This window comes from Hypanus sabinus, chromosome 1 (genome assembly GCF_030144855.1).
Source record: "Hypanus sabinus isolate sHypSab1 chromosome 1, sHypSab1.hap1, whole genome shotgun sequence".
Taxonomy (NCBI): domain Eukaryota; kingdom Metazoa; phylum Chordata; class Chondrichthyes; order Myliobatiformes; family Dasyatidae; genus Hypanus; species Hypanus sabinus.
The window spans coordinates 110,606,334-110,620,062 of NC_082706.1; the positions used below are offsets into that span (position 1 = coordinate 110,606,334).

General features: G+C 42.7%; 1 protein-coding gene across 1 annotated transcript in view; it reads right to left on the minus strand.

Moving 5' to 3' along the window:
- Positions 1–13,729, minus strand: part of LOC132403756 (chymotrypsin-like elastase family member 2A) — a 49,919-nt gene that overhangs the window by 12,453 nt on the left and 23,737 nt on the right. Inside the window, exons 4-5 of the mRNA XM_059987455.1 lie at positions 11,849–11,974; positions 7,811–7,947 (exon numbers count right to left, since the gene is read on the minus strand). Of these exons, the coding sequence (XP_059843438.1) occupies positions 7,811–7,947; positions 11,849–11,974 (263 nt within the window). The remainder of the gene's footprint in view (positions 1–7,810; positions 7,948–11,848; positions 11,975–13,729) is intronic.

Below are 13,729 nucleotides of genomic sequence, written 5' to 3' on the forward strand. Positions count from 1 at the left end.
GCTAGTATAACTCACAGTTCTGGCATGAGCTGTCTGCTGTTCTTGGCTAATATAAGAAAGTCATCCTATGCCCTTTTAACTTCCTTATTGACCTGACTTGACACCTCTAAGGATCTCCAAGATCTCTTCATAGAAACATAGAAAACCTACAGCACAATACAGGCACTTCAGCCCACAAAGCTATGCCGAACATGTCCTTACCTTCGAACTACCTAGGCTTACACATAGCCCTCTATTTTTCTGAGCTTCATGTACCCATCCAGGAGTCTCTTAAAAGACTCTATCATTTCTGCCTCCATCATTGCCGCCGGCAGCCCATTCCCTGCACTCAGCACTCTCTGCGTAAAAAACTTACCCCTGACATCTCCTCTGTACCTGCTTCCAAGCACCTTAAAACTATGCTCTCTCATGCTAGCCATTTCAGCCCGGGATTTCAGCTATCTGACTATCCACATGATCAATGCCTCTCATTATCTTCTAAACCTCTATCAGGTCACCTCTCATCTTCTGTCACTCCAAGGAGAAAAGGCCGAGTTCACTCAACCTATTCTCATAAGTCATGCTCCTCAATCCAGGCAACATCTTGTAAATCTCCTCTGTACCCTTTCTATGGTTTCCACATCCTTCCTGTAGTGAGGCAACCAGAATTGAGAACAGTACTCCGAGTGGGGTCTGACCAGGGTCCTATATAGCTGCAACATTACCTCTCGGCTCCTAAACTCAATCCCACAATTGATGAATGCCTGTGCACCATATGCCTTCTTAACCACAGTGTCAACCTGCGTAGCAGCTTTGAGTGTCCTATGGACTCGGACCCCAGGATCCCTCTGATCACACTGCCACGAGTCTTACCATTAATGTTATATTCCACCATCATATTTGGCCTACTAAAGTGAATCTCCTCATGCTTAACTGGGTTGAACCCCATCTGTCACTTCTCAGCCCAGTTTTGCATCCTATCAATGTCCCGCTGTAACCTCTGACAGCCCTCCACACTGTCCACAACACCCCCAACCTTTGTGTCATCAGCAAATTTACTAACCAATCCCTCCACTTTCTCATCCAGGTCATTTATAAAAATCACAAAGATTAGGGGTCCCAGAGCAGATCCCTGAGGCACACCACTGGTCACCGACCTCCATGCAGAATATGACCCATCTACAACCACTCTTTGCTTTCTGTGGGCAAGCCAGTTCTGGATTCACAAACCAATGTCCCCTTGGATCCCATGCCTCCTTACTTTCTCAATAAGCCTTGCATGGGGTACCTTATCAAATGCTTTGCTGAAATCCATATACACTACATCTACTGCTCTTCCTTCATCAATGTGTTTACTCACATCCTCAAAAAATTCAATCAGGCTTGTAAGGCACAACCTGTCTTTGACAAAGCCATGCTGACTATTCCTAATCATGTTATGCCTCTCCAAATGTTCATAAATCCTGCCTCTCAGGATCTTCTCCATCAAGTTACCAACCACTGAAGTAAGACTCACTGATCTATAATTTCCTGGGGTATCCCAACTCCCTTTCTTGAATAAGGGAACAACATCTGCAACCGTCCAATTCTCTGGAACATCTCCCGTCCTCATTGATGATGCAAAGATCATTGCCAGAGGCTCAGCAATCTTCTCCCTTGCTTCCCACAGTCGCCTGGGGTACATCCCGTCCAGTCCAGGTGACTTATCCAACTTGAGGCTTTCCAAAAGCTCCAGCACAGCCTCTTCTTTAATATCTACATGCTCAATCTTTTCAGTCGGCTGAAAGTCATCCCTACAATTGCCAATATCCTTTTCCATAGTGAATACTGATGCAAAGTATTCATTAAGTACCTCTGCTATCTCCTCCAGTTCCATACACATTTTTCCACTGTCACGCTTGATTAGTCCTATTCTCTCACGCCTTATCCTCTTGCTCTTCATGTACTTGTAGAATGCCTTGGGGTTTTCCTTAATCCTGTCTGCCAAGGCCTTCTCATGGCCCCTTCTTGCTCTCCTAATTTCATTCTTAAGCTCCTTCCTGCTAGCCTTATAATCTTCTAGATCTCCATCATTACCTAGTTCTTTGAACTTTTCGTAAGCTCTTCTTTTCTTCTTGACTAGATTTACAACAGGATTTGTACACCACAGTTCCTGTACCCTACCATCCTTTCCCTCTCATTGGAACATACCTATGCAGAATGCCACCCTAATATCCCCTGAACATATGCCACATGACTTCCTTACGTTCCCCTGAGAACATCTGTTTCCAATTTCCAAGTTCCTGCCTGAGAGCATCATATTTCCTCTTACTCTAACTAAACATTTCCCTAACTTGTCTGTTCCTTTCCTTCTCCAATGCTATGGTGAAGGAGATAGAATTGTGATCATTATCTCCAAAAGACTCTCCCATTGAGAGACCTGACACCTGACCAGGTTCATTTCCCAATACCAGATCAAGCACAGCACTCCGCTTGTAGGCTTATCTACACATTGTGTCAAGAAACCTTCCTGAACACACCTAACAAACTCCACCCCATCTAAACCCCTCGCTCTAGGGAGATGCCAGTCAATATTTGTGAAATTAAATCTCCCACCACAACAACCCTTTTATTATTATTCCTTTCCAGAGTCTGTCTCCCTATCTGCTCCTCGATGTCCCTGTTACTATTGGGTGGTCTGTAAAAACCACCCAGTAGAGTTATTGACCCCCTCCTATTCCTAATTTCCACCTACGGAGAGTCCGTGGGCAACCCCTCCATGACTTCCTCCTTTTCTGCAGCTGTGACACTATCTCTGATCAACAGTGCCACGCCCCCACCTCTTTTGCCTCCCTCCCTGTCTTTTCTGAAATACCTAAAGCCTGGCACTTGAAGTAGCCATTCCTGCCCCTGAGCCATCAAAGTCTCTGTAATGACCACAACATCATACCTCCAAGTACTGATCCATGCTCTAAGCTGATCCGCTTTGTTTATAATACTCTTCACATTAAAATAGACACATCTCAAACCATCAGCCTGAGCGCATACCTTTTCTATCACCTGCTTATCCTCCCTCTCACACTCTCTACAAGCGTTCTCTATTTGTGAGCCAACCTCCCTTTCTTCTGTCACTTCAGTCTGGTTCCCACCCCCCCAGCAAATCTAGTTTAAACTCTTCCCAGTATCCTTAGCAATCCTCCCTGCCAGGATATTGGTCCCCTTGGGATTCAAGTGCAAACCTTCCTTTTTGTATAGGTCACACCTACCCCAGAAGAGGTCCCAATGATCCAGAAATCTGAATCCCCACCCCCGTTCCAATCCCTCAGCCATGCATTTATCCTCCACCTCATTCTATTTCTATACTGTACTCATTGTCACGTGGCACAGGCAGTAATCACGAGATTACTAACTTTGAGGTCCTGCTTCTCAACTTCCTTCCTAACTCCCTGTAGTCTGTCTTCAGGATCTCCTCCTTTTTCCTGCCTATGTCGTTAGTACCAATATATACCATGACTTCTGGCTGTTCTCCTTCCCACTTTAAGATATCGTGCATGTGATCATAAACATCCCGGACCCTGGTAACTGGGAGGCAAACTACCATCCTCATTTCTTTCCTGCATCCAAGAATTGCCTGTCTGACCCCCTAACTGTAGAGTCTCCTATTACTGCTGCCATCCTCTTCCTTTCCCTACCCTTCTGAGCCAAAGGGCCAGACTCTGCAGGTAGGCCATCTTCCCCAACAGTACTCAAACGGGAGTACTTATTGTTAAGGGGGACACCACAGGGGTACTCTCTAGTATCTGCTCCTTGTCCTTCCCTCTCCTGACTGTTACCCACTTATCTGTCTCCTGAGGCCCAAGAGTAGCTACCTGCCTGTAACTCCTTTCTATCACCTCCTCACTCTCCCTGACCAGACGAAGGTCATCGAGCTGCAACTCCCGTTCCCTAACACAGTCTAAGGAGCTGAAGCTCGACGCACCTGGTGCAGATGTGGCCGTCCGGGTGGCCGGGAGTCTGACACTGAGCACAGAATACCAGCCTCACACACATACTTTCTGTCTGTATTCTAAACAGATAACCTACTTCACTTCGACCCCTTATCGCCAGAGCCTTCCTACTCTGTCTCCCTCTACTCCAACACCCACTCCTCTGAACCCCGCTGCATAAAGCTGTCCTCTTTTTAAACTCTTCCCGCTGTTCTCACTGGCCAACCTCCACGTGCTTGCTCAGTTGTGCCCCGTTCAAACTGCTGAAGAAATAACTTCGTTCATCTATATCACAGAATATCCTTCCATTCCCAATGCACTTCTTTACTTTGGTGTACTTCCTTAAATTTATTCTCTTATACTTTACTGCAATAAATTTAATGTGCCAGCTTCCTGCCCAATTGGCCAAACTATATAGGTCTATACCACCATCCCCTCGAAACTAGTCAATAAGCTACAACACTTTGGCCTCTATACCTCCTTATGCAACTGGATCCTCGATTTCCTCACTTGCAGATCCCAGTTAGTTCAGATGGCAACAACATCTCCTCCATGATCAGTGCAAATACACCACAAGTATATACACTTAGCTCCCTGCTCTACTCACTTCATACTTATGATTGTGAGGCTAAGCACAGCTCCAATGCCACATTTAAGTTTGCTGACGTCACCATTGATGTCGACCAAATCACAGGTGGTGATGTATCAGAATACAGGAGGGAAATTGAAAATCTGGCTGAGTGGTGCCACAACAACAACCTCATACTTAATGACAGCAAAACCAAGGAACGGATCACTAATTTGAGGAGGGAAGAGCCTGTATGAGCCTGTAGTCATCAGGGATCAGAGGTGGAGAGGGTCAGCAACTTTAAATCCCTCAGGGTTGTCATTTCAGAGGAATTGTCCTGGGTTCAGCATGGAAGTGTCATTATGGAAAAAGCACAGCTGCACTTCTACCGTCTTAGAATTTTTGAACATGTGGCATGTCATCTAAAAATTTGTCAAACTTCTATAGATGTATGGTGTGGAGTTTATTGACTGGTTGCATCAAGGCCTGGTACGGAAACGTTAATGCCCTTGAACAGAAAGCCTATGAAAAGTGGTGGATATGACCTAGTCCATCATGGAGAAAGCCCTCACTACCATTGTGAAAAATTATGTGGAGCACTGTTGCAGGAATGTAGCATCTGTCATCAAAGACCCTCTGCCCCCCCCCCCCATCCAGTCCCTGCTCCCTTCTCACAGCTGCCATCATGCTCTTTTCTTTTCCCCTAACCAACAAATCCCCTAAATCTCCAGCTCGATCCCTCTCCCACTTTCCCTTCTGAGCCAGAGCCAGACTCAGTGCCAGAGACTTCATCAAGGTGGCTTTCATCTGCTAGATCAATTCCCCCAACAGGATCCAAAGTGGTATACTTGTTAAGGTAAATGGCCATAGGGGTACCCTGCACAGGCTGCCTATCCCCTTCCACCTCCTGTTATTCACCCAGGTTCTTAAACCCATGAGGATAACTTCACTCAATTTCACTCACCCCACTACTGAACTGTTCCCACAACCTATGGACTCACTTTCAAGGACTCTTATCTCATGTTCTCGATATATATTGCTTATTTATTATTATTATTATTATTATTTCTACTTTTTATTTTTGTATTTGCAATGTTGATGTCTTTTGCACATTGGTTATTTGACCACCCTGTTGGTTGTAGTCTTTCATTGTTTCTGTTATGTTTTTTGTATGTACTGTGAGTGCCAGCAAGAAAATGAATCTCAGGATTGTATATGGTGACCATTATGTACTTTGATAATAAATTTACTTTGAACTTTGAGAGCTTTTCTCTTCATTGTAAACAATGTGACCAACTTTTGGAACATCTAACTTTTTGTCATGGTTGTTTAAGTTATTAACAAAAGCAAGGGAAATCTTTTCAAGAAGTAAAATAGGATATAATGACACCTACTGGTGAAATGTCCATGCTGCAATTTACCTTCAGCTTTACCATTGATAAAAGGTACAATTTTCCTGAATACTTTAGGCAGTAAATGACCTCATCATTTCACCAAAAAAAGTTTAAACTGAAATGCAGTTTACCTTGCATGTCACAAAAAATCCACCTTACTGTAGACTTGAAGTCTGGGATGGAAATGCTTTCCTTTGAGAAAGGTTTGATGAAAATTAATGAACATTTAAGAAGTTGTAGACTATTTTCTTCTACCAACAGGAAGTTGATGGTGTATAAATATGTCCTTGCAGAGGATTTGAGGAAACCTCTGTCATTTCACTACTCACTTGCATCTGGAAGTCTTTTTGAAAGAAAGGAACAGGATCAGCAATGGTATGTCAACTGCTGATTCAGGAGTGGGCAGTCAGGTAAGACGTCTTCACCTCGCCTGTAGCACTTTATGGACAGAGTACCTGTTTTCCTCTGGAGCTCCTTTATCTGGATCTCCAGGATGATTTCAAGAAATGTGTTACCCTCATTCTGCCAATGAATTGTCTATTGGTATGCGATATGAGAAGTGATGAGGCAGACTATAGTATATACTCTGAGTTTAAGAGGTGATCTCGTTGAAGCAACTTAGATCAGACCCGGTATTTTCCACTAGCAGCAGGGGTTACTGTTCACAGAAAGCAGTTAACAATCCAGGACAGAGATAAGAATCTTTTTTTCACACGAGGTAGTGGATTCTCTGAATTCTCAACCCAAGAGGGCTGTGGAGGCTCAGTCACTAAATATATTCAAGATGGAGTCTAGAGGTTTTTGTTATTAAGGGAATGAATGAGAATGTTGGGAAGAAGGAAGGAAAAGATGAGGAATGATTTTACTGAATGATGGAGCAAACAGGAGACCTACTCCTGGTCCTGCATTTTCTGTTCTTAAACCTGCTACTTCATTCCAGCTAGCACATTTCCCTCCCTCAGTAACAGAAGGTGGGTAAAACACCTACAAGTGCTACACTATCAAGACTATTGGACAGTTATATCTGCTTGAGCACTTCTTGTCACGTTCAGGTTATGGCAATCACCATCAAGAAGAGAACTGTGTTCACACATTATCGGTTAAGCATGGCAATTACCAAATACATCATTTGCTCACTTAAAAAAGATCTCAAGCCTTCCACTCTGAATAAGATGAACATTTTTATTGTGATTACTTGGACTGGAAATGATACCCTGTATGCTTAGCCATCTTGAATAAAGCTGTGATAAATTCCAGCAAAATGCCTACTTCACTTACCATACTGGTTTCCATCCTGTCTTTGATGTTCATCTAATTTCCTTTCTTTAACCATAGAACCATAGAACACTGCAGCACAGTACAGGCCTTTCAGCCCTCCATGTTGTGCCGACCCATATAATCCTTAAAAAAAAAGTACTAAATCCACACTACCCCATTTTTCTTTCATCCATGTGCTTGTCCAAGAGGCTCTTAAATGCCACTAATGTTTTAGCATCCACCACCACCATCCCTGGCAAGTCATTCCAGGCACTCACAACCCTCTGTGTAAAAAACTTACCCCTGATGTCTCCCCTAAACTTCTCTCCCTTTATTTTGTACATATGCCCTCTGGTGTTTGGTATCAGTGCCCTGGGAAACAGGTACTGACTATCCACCCTATCTATGCCTCTCATAATCTTGTAGACCTCTATCAAGTCCCCTCTCATTCTTCTACGCTCCCAAGAGAAAAGTTCCAGCTCTGCTAACCTTGCTTCATATGACTTGTTCTCCAAACCAGGCAACATCCTGGTAAATCTCCTCTGCACCCTCTCCATCGCTTTCCTTAGATATCTGTGGCAGTGATATCCACTTTCTCATAATTATTTGTACAAATGATTTATACAAGTACGTTGTTTTGTACTTACGTTCAGTTAATCCCCATCCTGTGATGTAACACTGGTACCCATCAGGAAGGATTTCTCCTTCAGCTGGTAAGCGAGCTAGCATTACATCAGATGTTGCATACGCAGGCTCCGCCAGACGGAGTAGGGCAATGTCATATCTAAAAGTCAGAGAGTTGAGGTAAAGAGCAATTCCTATATGCCTTACATTGATAAACAATTCCCATTTGCCCCTGAATTAACGTATCACCAAACCAGTACTACAATGTTGCCAAGACCTGAGAGCTCAAGTTATAAGGAAAGGTTGGGCAGGCTAGCACTTTATTCCTTAGCATGTAGGAGATGAAAAGGAGAGCTTTGAAAAGTATATGTAATCATGTGGAGCATGGGTAGGATGAATGCATGGAATCTTTTTCCCGGGAAAGGGAATCAAAGGATAGAGGGCATAGGATTGAGGTGGAAAGATTTAAACAGGACTTGAATAGCAATTTCTTCATGCAGAGAAGAAATATTGAATGAGTTGCCAGAGAAGTAGTTGATACAATAAACACATTTAAAAGATACTTGGACAGGTTCATGGAACGGAAAGGTATAGAGGTACTGTATATGCAACTAGCTCAGATGGGTGTGATGGTTGGCATGGATGAGTTGGGCCAGAGGTTCTGGATCCATGTTGTATCTCACTCTCACCCTAAAGCTGTGGCCTCTGCTATCGGACACTTCCACTCTTGTAAAAGGACGCTGACTACCTACCCTATCTATATCTCTCATAATTTGACCTATATGTTCACCCCCTTAGCTTCCGACGCTCCAGAGAAAACAATACAATTCTGCCCAATCTCTCCTTATAGCTGATACTCTCCAGTTGAGGAAACCTTGTGTGCTGGCTCCATCGCACTAACTAACCTTCTTTCTTTAACCTCCATGTGATAAGGGAGGGGAAGTAACGTCTGCCATCGTTTTCATGGCTGAGCATTACTTTGTTGCTTTCTACAGAAAATTTACAGTAGATAAATACTGAAACCGGTATAACTTTTATTTACATTGTGCCTTTTCTGATATTAAACTATCCAAAGTGTTTAACAGACAATGAAGTACTTTGAATGTATAATAATTATTTTTTTCACAAAATCATGGAATGGTTACAGTGAAGGAAGTAACCAATCTGCCTGTGTGGCTACACTGGCTCTGCTAACAGCAGCTCAGCCTTTTCCTATAGCCCTACAAACTCTTTGTTTTCAGATACTATTCACTCCCTTTTAACTGCTACAATTGAATCTGTCTCCACACTACTCCAGGCAATGGAGTCCAAGTAACAACCTTTATCTGAATAAAATAAAAACATTTAGTCATGTTCTCCCCCCTACAAACTGCTTGCGTCCACGTACCGATCCCCACTCTGAAATCTCGGTCATCAAGCCACAGAAAATGATTGGTTTTAAGGATCGTTAACTTCTCTGGCACTTATCCCCATGGTAGGTATCAACCTAATCTATGCCTTTCCTTGTATAAATATTGCCATCCGATGTTCCAGCCAGAACAACTCCAGCATCTCTACTCTATTCCCAAACTGCAACTCCCTCATCCTTGCAGTCATTTTGGTCAGTCTTTCCTGGATCATCTCTAAATAAATACCAGAAAAATGAAAGAACCTAGGGCCTATTGCGAGCAAAGAATCAAAGGTAGAAGAGTGGAATTGGTGCTGCCCCACCCCCGTGTTCCCTTGGCAAAACAAAGGACTCGGGGTCTGGTCTATATACATATATATTTTGTGTGATTTCATTTTACTGATATCCTATATGTGTTTGCTATCTTGTATGATCAAGGACTAGGTCTCGAGCTGTGGTGTTGCCTGGTTACAGTACCAGGGAGAAGCGTTGAGGATGGTGTGGCGTGGCGTCCAGGCTGAAGTTGGCATTGCCTCCTCCCCCCCCCCCCCCCCATCACAATCAGTATCACTCGGCAGTAGACAAGCTCTATTGTGGTCGACTGCAGAGTTTGGCGGCACTGGATACCTTGACTTTGATCTCTTCTATTCAGTGGCTGTATTTCTATTTTATACGTGCTATATGGGCATTGTGCTGTGCGTGACTGTTGCTACTGTGTTTTGCACCTTGATCCTGGAATAATGCTGTCTCATTTGACTATATCCATCAGTATGCATGTGTGGTTAAATAACAATTAAACTTAAAATGAAAAGTCGATAATATAAAAACCAATCACAAAAGGAACATTGCTGACTCCTGATGAAATGTTTCGGCCCGAAACGTTGTCACTACCTCCTCCCATAGATGCTGTCTGGCCTGCTGAGTTCTGCCAGCATTTTGTGTTTTTATTGCTGGTTCTCTGCTGTTTGTGATATATATCAGTGACATGAGTGAAAATGTAGATGGGTGGATTAGAATGTTTGTGGAAGTCATCAAGATTGGAGGAAATGTGGACAGTGTAAAGGATTATCAAAGAAGATAGTAGGATATAGATCAGTTACATACATGGGCCAAGAAGTAGGAGATGGAATTGAATCCAAGCAAGTGATAGGTGCTGCACTTTGGAAGGTCAAATGAAAGAGAAAATATAAAATTAATAATGGATTGGTTAATAGCATAGTGGTACAGAGAGATCTTGTGGGTCCAGGTCCATAGTTCACTGAAAGGAGCTACGCAAGTGGATAAGGTAGTAAAGAATGTGTGGCATGCTTGCCTTCGCTGGTGGGTGGCTGAGAATAAGAGTAGGGAAGTCATACTGCAGGTCTGTAAAACTTTAGTCAGATCGCACTTGAATTATACACACAGTTCTTGTCAGCTCATTATAAGAAGGATGTGGTGAGAGTGCAGAAGAGGTTTACCAGGATGCTGTCTGGATTAGTGGTATGAACTATATGACGCTTGGATAAACTCAGGCTATTCTCCTTGGAGTATCAGGGGCTAAAAAGGTTTTTAAAGTTACAAGAGCTATAAATAGGGTAGATAGTCAGAACTCTTCCCCAGGGTAGAAATGTTAAACATCAGATGACATGTTTTTAAGGTTAGAAGAGGGAAGTTTAAAGGTGATGTGAGGGGCAGGTTTTTATGCAAAGTGATAGGTCCTTGGAATAGGTTACTAGGGTTAGTAGTAGAATTGGGCAGTTTGCTGGGGTTTAAGGGAGATACATGAATATAAAGGGAATCGAGGGATATGGATAATATCCATAATGAGGACACTTAGTATAGATTGGCATCAAGATCAGCAAAACATCATGAGCTAAATGGCTTAGTCAATGTTCAAAGGTCTTGTGAAATTGATAGTGCTAAATTATTTCAGAATGTTTGGAATACTGTAAGACTGAGCACTCTAGGATGGTGTACAGTGGATTTTCTTCCCAAGGGTAAAGTGATGTGACAGCTGCATCCACATATTGAAAGCAGACATGCCTCAAAGTGTCATGGTGAGATCTGAACTCATGGTTTCTGCCATACAAGAAGCAATGTATCTACGTACTGAGCTCTAGTTGAAAATTGAGGTTACGAATTTGTAATCCCAAGTAACAATCATTTCATTCTCCTTCACACTTCTGGACAGAGGAATGAGAATAAACAATCTTGGATCTTGAATTTCCATTGTGCATAGTACTATAATGTACTTATTTATTTATGGGAGAGCATATTGCACTTCCCTGAAACTAACAGTGGAAAATCCCACAAACATTAAAGGAAAGTTGTTGAAATTATACTTCAAGGTATTTCCACTTGATACCCCAAATTAGTGACGAGGGCTAACAATTTCAACAGAAAAACCTAGAAAAATCATAGAAGAACATCGAGAAGCATAATTTCATATAGCAAAAGGGGGGCCATTGGTTGTGAAAATTATCCCGACAATCTGTATCTTTATCCCTGAGGCATGTAAACAAATTTTAAGAGTTTCTTGTGTATTTGCTACAGCTTGTATCTTTCACAAACTTTGTGCATAATTGGTTATTCTTAAAGTGAGCTGAAAGATATTAAGCAGGTAAAGATACCAACTATACAGCTATGGAAGAGATCTCAATAGTTGAAAGTTCTTGGTCTTAAAATTCTAAATTACCCTCTGTCGAGATACATTGGGTTCCATTTCTCATGAGTGATGATTAATTGAACATGTCTCAAATATTCGTTGCCTTTGTGTTCCAGATCGTGCTCTCCGAGAACAACAGCAAATCTTCCTGGGATGCTGAAGGGAAAGCAGAAAAGATTTCCTTCAATATAACACCTTTCACAATCACAGGAAACCTTAAAGCATCTTACCAGTTATTAAGGAGTTCTGCAATGCTATGCTTTTTCTGCAATGCTGCTTTTAATTGTGGATTGTTATTTTCTATTTCCTATGTGATGTTGTAAAGTGGAGAATGCAGTTAAAGTTCAGCTTTATTTCTCACATCTGCATTGAAACATGCAAATGAAATCAGGGAAGATTGTTCTGGACAGCCTGTAAGCGTCACCACATTTCCAATACCAGCATAGCATGTAGACAATCCACTAACCCAAATCCTATCAGCTGGTGCTGAAAAGAGATTGCGCTAACCACTACACTACCATGTCACCAGTCTGCATAGAACTGGCTTTCATGGTACAAGGGAAAAACTAGCCAGATTTAATCTGCTTTAGCAATATAGATTGAAGAATAAATATTGGTTAGGATAACATCACATAGGAAATAGGAAATAACAATCCATAATTAAGTACAAAAATATGCATGGGAGATTCTCACTTTCAAGCGGAACAAGTAGAGAGGGCATTTTCCAGACCTTCTATGCTGTCCCAGCAACCTGCATCTTTTCTTTGGATAGAGACTCATTTGGCAGCCAGGAGGGCTAAGGCATCAGCAAGTGAGAATCCCCCATCGAAGTGGAAGCTTCCTGTAGTGAAACTGCAATTGATTATCCAAAGATGGGAATTTAGAATTTAAAGGAATTTACAGCTAAAAAATGACATATATTGTCAAATGTTACACTGTTTGACAAAAATACAGGGTCTTAAAAGAAACAACTGCAAATACATCTCTGTGACAAATATCAGATTATCCCTAAATTTTAATTAGGTGCTCTAGGTAATGTAGATCACTTGTTCCCCTGTCTCCTCCTCCACTCAGTTTACTCCTTTCATATTCCTCTGGTACCCACCTTGAATTTCTCTTTTCTCCTTCTTCTGATCCCATCCCCCTCAGCTTCAACCCCTGCTGGATCTTCACCATCCACACCCTCCACCACCCCCCACCCCGGCCACCAGCCTCTCCCTCTCCGATTCTGACTTTTCAGTCTTCAATAGAGGCCTTAGGCTTGTACCTCTGCAGTATTTCTCAACACGATTTGGGCTCATCAAGATGTCATGCCTTTCTTCCGTCACCTTTGTGCCAATTCCTTTGGTAAAGAGTCGTCATCTCCTTCTCATGTCTCCAACATTTCCCTTCCTCTTGGGTACTACGTCCAGCCTTGAGCCCTCTCTTGATCTTTCCATCTCTATTTGCTGTTGTGACACCCATCACCTCCATTTTGCTATTCCACTCACCCACTCTAACATGCCCCTCTCTGAAGAGATCCCAACCAATTGCACCAATCACAACCATGTCGTAAAATCCACAGACAAGGATGGCACAGCTGACGACTGGCAAATTGACCTCTACCTTTCAGACGACAGCTCTCAGGTACTTTCTCATTGCTCCCTGGGCCCATGATGTCACCGATGAACACCAGACCACTGCCTCCTGCACTAAACGTCATCAAATCGGGAGATCTCCCCTCACTGCCTCCATCCTGAGTGTGCCCCAGCCCTGCATTTCCTGCTGCTATCTGTTATCCAAAACCCATAAACTGGACTGTCCTGGTAGACCCTTTCTTTCTGGCTGCTCTTGCACCACTGATCTCCTCATACCTCAACTCCATCCTAATTCCCCTACACTCTAGATGCTTCTCATTCCCTCCATCATTCT